This window comes from Cyprinodon variegatus, unplaced genomic scaffold (assembly GCF_000732505.1).
Source record: "Cyprinodon variegatus isolate N-32 unplaced genomic scaffold, C_variegatus-1.0 Scaffold1174, whole genome shotgun sequence".
Taxonomy (NCBI): domain Eukaryota; kingdom Metazoa; phylum Chordata; class Actinopteri; order Cyprinodontiformes; family Cyprinodontidae; genus Cyprinodon; species Cyprinodon variegatus.
Window position 1 is genome coordinate 28421 of NW_015151627.1, and position 1291 is coordinate 29711.

The following is a 1291-nucleotide window of genomic DNA, read 5'->3' on the forward strand; positions in this document are numbered from 1 at the left end:
AATAAAAATAATAATTTAAAATGAATTAATGAGGGGTTTCCTTCTTTTTTTGTTTTTCTAAATGAAGCTGGAGCGAGCGGTAACTCTTTCCTCTTGCTCCAACAGCTTCAGCAGCTGAGCAAAGGTTTTTACCGGTTGGGGGGGCTGCAGAGTTGAACTTTTGAACTAAAACTTTCTTCCCGCACTGCCCATCAGCGTGAAACCCTGCATGAGGTGATCAATGTGCGTGGCTGCATCCATGCAGTTAACCTCTGGATGAGTGACAACATTGGAATAACCATCGCCCTCTGCTGCGCCATCGGACTGCCACAGGTAATTAGAAACCCAGTCCCCCAGTCCTCCGAGACGGAACCGCATCTTTTTAGGATTAATGCGGCTCTAGAGCTGCGGCCGTTTATTGTATCTGTAACCTCACTGTCATGTTTTAATCTTTGGAAAGTTTCGGAAGGATGTTTCTCTCTCTGCTTCAATCAGCACTTTTGTTTTTTTAACTTTCCATCTATTTAAACGGCAGATTTGTTTTCTTTGCAATATAAACATGAAACATTTCCAGGAAGTCCAGCAGATGGGAGTAATTTGGAGCTTTTTTGGTGTCTGGTAGCAGTTGTTTTCTCTTCAGCTATGAACAGACAGAAGTAATCCACAAGTTTGTGGAGTTTAAAGCATCATGTTTTTTTTTTTATCTATTTATTATTTAAGAAATGTGGTTTTCATTCATTACCAGAAAGCGACAGGTCATAACCTGAATAGGCTTTCCTCTGTGAATTTATTCTCATAATATTACAACTTTATTGTGAAAGTGTTACAAATTTATTCTCATAATATTACAACTTTATTGTGAAAATGTTACAAATTTATTCTCATAATATTACCACTTTATTATCATAATATTACAACTTTATTATCATAATATTACAACTTTATTGTGAAAATGTTGCGAATTTAATCTCATAATATTAAGACTTTATTCTAATGTTGTGGATTTATTCTCATAATACTACGACTTTATTGTGATAATGTTGTGAATTTATTCTCATAATATTATGACTTTATTCAAATAATGTTGTGAATTTATTCTCATAATATTACAACTTTATTGTGAAAATGTTGCGAATTTAATCTCATAATATTACGACTTTATTCTAATGTTGTGAATTTATTCTCATAATAGTACAACTTTATTGTGAAAATGTTGTGAATTTAATCTCATAATATTAAGACTTTATTCTAATGTTGCGGATTTATTCTCATAATATTACGACTTTATTGTGATAATGTTACGACTATTCTC

The 1291-nt window shown here is 33.1% G+C and overlaps 1 protein-coding gene across 1 annotated transcript in view; it reads left to right on the forward strand.

The window, feature by feature from the left end:
- LOC107101936 (tetraspanin-15-like) overlaps positions 1-1291 on the forward strand; it is a gene marked incomplete at its 5' end in the record, with an annotated part of 30322 nt that overhangs the window by 24753 nt on the left and 4278 nt on the right. The window contains one exon of the mRNA XM_015401027.1: positions 196-312. Coding sequence (XP_015256513.1) covers positions 196-312 — 117 coding nt within the window. The remainder of the gene's footprint in view (positions 1-195; positions 313-1291) is intronic.